Source organism: Eimeria mitis, genomic scaffold, assembly GCF_000499745.2.
Source record: "Eimeria mitis Houghton genomic scaffold, Emh_scaff763, whole genome shotgun sequence".
Classification (NCBI taxonomy): domain Eukaryota; phylum Apicomplexa; class Conoidasida; order Eucoccidiorida; family Eimeriidae; genus Eimeria; species Eimeria mitis.
This window is the reverse complement of record NW_013575590.1, coordinates 326-2,677: the sequence shown is the minus strand read 5'-3', so window position 1 is coordinate 2,677 and position 2,352 is coordinate 326. Positions and strand designations below refer to the sequence as shown.

The 2,352-nt window shown below is 50.4% G+C and overlaps 1 protein-coding gene across 1 annotated transcript in view; it reads left to right on the top strand.

Annotated features, from left to right (window-relative positions):
• The window catches only part of EMH_0021580 (general transcription factor IIH polypeptide 2, putative), a gene marked incomplete at both ends in the record, with an annotated part of 3,726 nt that extends 1,509 nt beyond the window's left edge, over window positions 1-2,217 (top strand). The window contains 5 exons of the mRNA XM_013501800.1: window positions 59-149; window positions 528-839; window positions 1,044-1,132; window positions 1,735-1,822; window positions 2,119-2,217. Coding sequence (XP_013357254.1) covers window positions 59-149; window positions 528-839; window positions 1,044-1,132; window positions 1,735-1,822; window positions 2,119-2,217 — 679 coding nt within the window. The remainder of the gene's footprint in view (window positions 1-58; window positions 150-527; window positions 840-1,043; window positions 1,133-1,734; window positions 1,823-2,118) is intronic.
• Window positions 2,218-2,352: the final 135 nt, after the last annotated feature.

Here is a 2,352-nt window from a genome sequence, read left to right as displayed (position 1 = left end):
ATGCATGCATGGGAGTAACTCTGGCTATGTGCATGCGTGCATGCATGCATGCATGCAGGAGTTTGGTGATTCTGATTGATGCAACGGATGGCATGCGGGAGACAGACTTCAAACCCGACCGCTTGACGTGCGCCACACAGATGCTTGAGGTTAGGGTTTAGGGTTTAGGGTTTAGGGTTTAGGGTTTAGGGTTTAGGGTTTAGGGCTTAGGGTTTTGGGGAGCGTTGCGTGCCTCTCTACCTACCTGCATGCATGATAATGCATGCATGCATGCATGCATGCATGTATACACTCCTGTGTGTTTCTCTGCATGCATGCATGCATGCATGCATGCAGCCGAACATGCGCATGCATCGACTTCTTTCTGTCTGCTTGTGTGTACATACATGCCTGCATGCATTCACAATGTATCTCCGTATGCCTCTGCATGCATGCATGCATGCATGCATGCGTGCAGCGGTACACACACACAGACGCATGCATGCATGCATGCATGCATGCATCTGTGTGTGCGTGTGTGTGTGCAGGAGTTTTTGGGTTCTTTTTTGCTGCAGAATCCTTTGGCTCGCATTGCGTTGGTGTTTATGGCTGAGTCTACAGCGGAGGTGTTGTGTCCATCAGCAGCAGCAGCAGCAGCAGAGCATCAGCATCAGCAGCAGCAGCAGCAGCAGCAGCAGCGCATGCATGGGCCTTCTATCACAAGCTCTGGCCTGCTAGCCCAGGGCACAGCCAGCTACTTCAGCAGCAACGTAGATGAGCTTGTTGCTGCTCTCGTGGCCCGCAGGAGACGCAGAACGCCTGCTGCTGCACACTCACCTTCTCTCAAAAATGGATTAGATGTACTCCTGCTGCTGCTGCTCCTGCTGCTGCTGCTGCTGCTGCTGATGCTGCTGCTGCTGCTGCTGCTGCTGCTCCGTGTTGCTTTGGTGTTTGCATGCAAGGCTGCATTTATTTTCCTCGCCTTGGGCTTGGCGTTTGGCGGGGTTGTTGTTACTGGTGGGGTTGTTGTTATGGGTGGGGTTGTTGTTATTTGTGTGGCGCAGAGGGCCCGGGCTCTGCTGGGGGCTGCTCCCCCCTACTGCACCCGCGAGGTGTTGGTGGTGTACGGATCGATCAGGACTTGTGATGTGGGGTGAGAGGAGACACAGAGACAGAGACAGATAGAGACAGAGACAGAGACAGAGACAGAGATAGAGAGATGGAGACAGAGAGAGACAGAGACAGAGGGAGAGAGAGAGACAGAGAGAGATATGGAGACAGAGAGAGAGAGGGAGAGAGAGACAGAGACAGAGAGAGAGATGGAGACAGAGACAGAGAGAGATATGGAGACAGAGAGAGAGATTGAGACCGAGACAGAGAGAGACAGAGAGAGACGGAGATAGAGGGAGAGAGAAACAGAGACAGAGACAGGGAGAGAGACAGAGACAGAGACAGAGAGAGACAGAGACAGAGAGAGAGATGGAGACAGAGACAGAGATGGAGACAGAGACAGATGAGACGGAGACAGAGACAGAGACGGAGACAGAGACAGAGACGGAGACAGAGGCGGAGACACTCTGCTGTCTCTTTACTGCAGCACAAAGCCCCAGCGCTGTCGTTGCTTTGCTCTGCTGCTCCTGCTCATGTGCATGCATGCATGCATGCATGCATGCTGCTGACGCGGCGACCCTTGGCGCAACAGCCATAACTAGGGTTTAGGGTTTAGGGTTTAGGGTTTAGGGTTTAGTGTTGCAGGAGCATCGAGGAATCTATAAGCGAGCTGAAGAGCATAAAGGCCCGCTGCTCTGTCGTTAGTCTAGCGCCGGAGGTGCGCATAGTGAAGGTAAGAAACCTAAACCCTAAACCCTAAACCCTAAACCCTAAGCCCCCAGATAGACACTATATATTTTGTATACATGCATGCATGCATGCATGCATGCATGTATACAGATAAATAAACAGAGTATGCATGCATGCAGGCATGCATGCATGCATGGATGTAGACAAACAGACAGACAGTTAATGTATGCATGCATATATGCCTGCATATATGAACAAACACTCCACAGCTGCATGCATGCATGCATGCATGCATGCATGTGAAAGCCCCAAAGTTTTTTTTTTTTGTTTTCTTCTCAGACGTTAGCTGTTCAGACTGAGGGCACCTTTGAGGTGGCTCTGCATGCAGACCATCTCCGCTCGCTCCTCATGCAGCACACCCAGCCCCCCGCCTGGTGAGTTTATATATATATATATATTATATATATATGTATTTATATATGTATGTGTATATATATATGTCTCCTTCTGTCTCTGTCTCTGTTTATACTGTTCCTTATCTCTGCCTCTGTCTCTATACATGTTATCTACCCA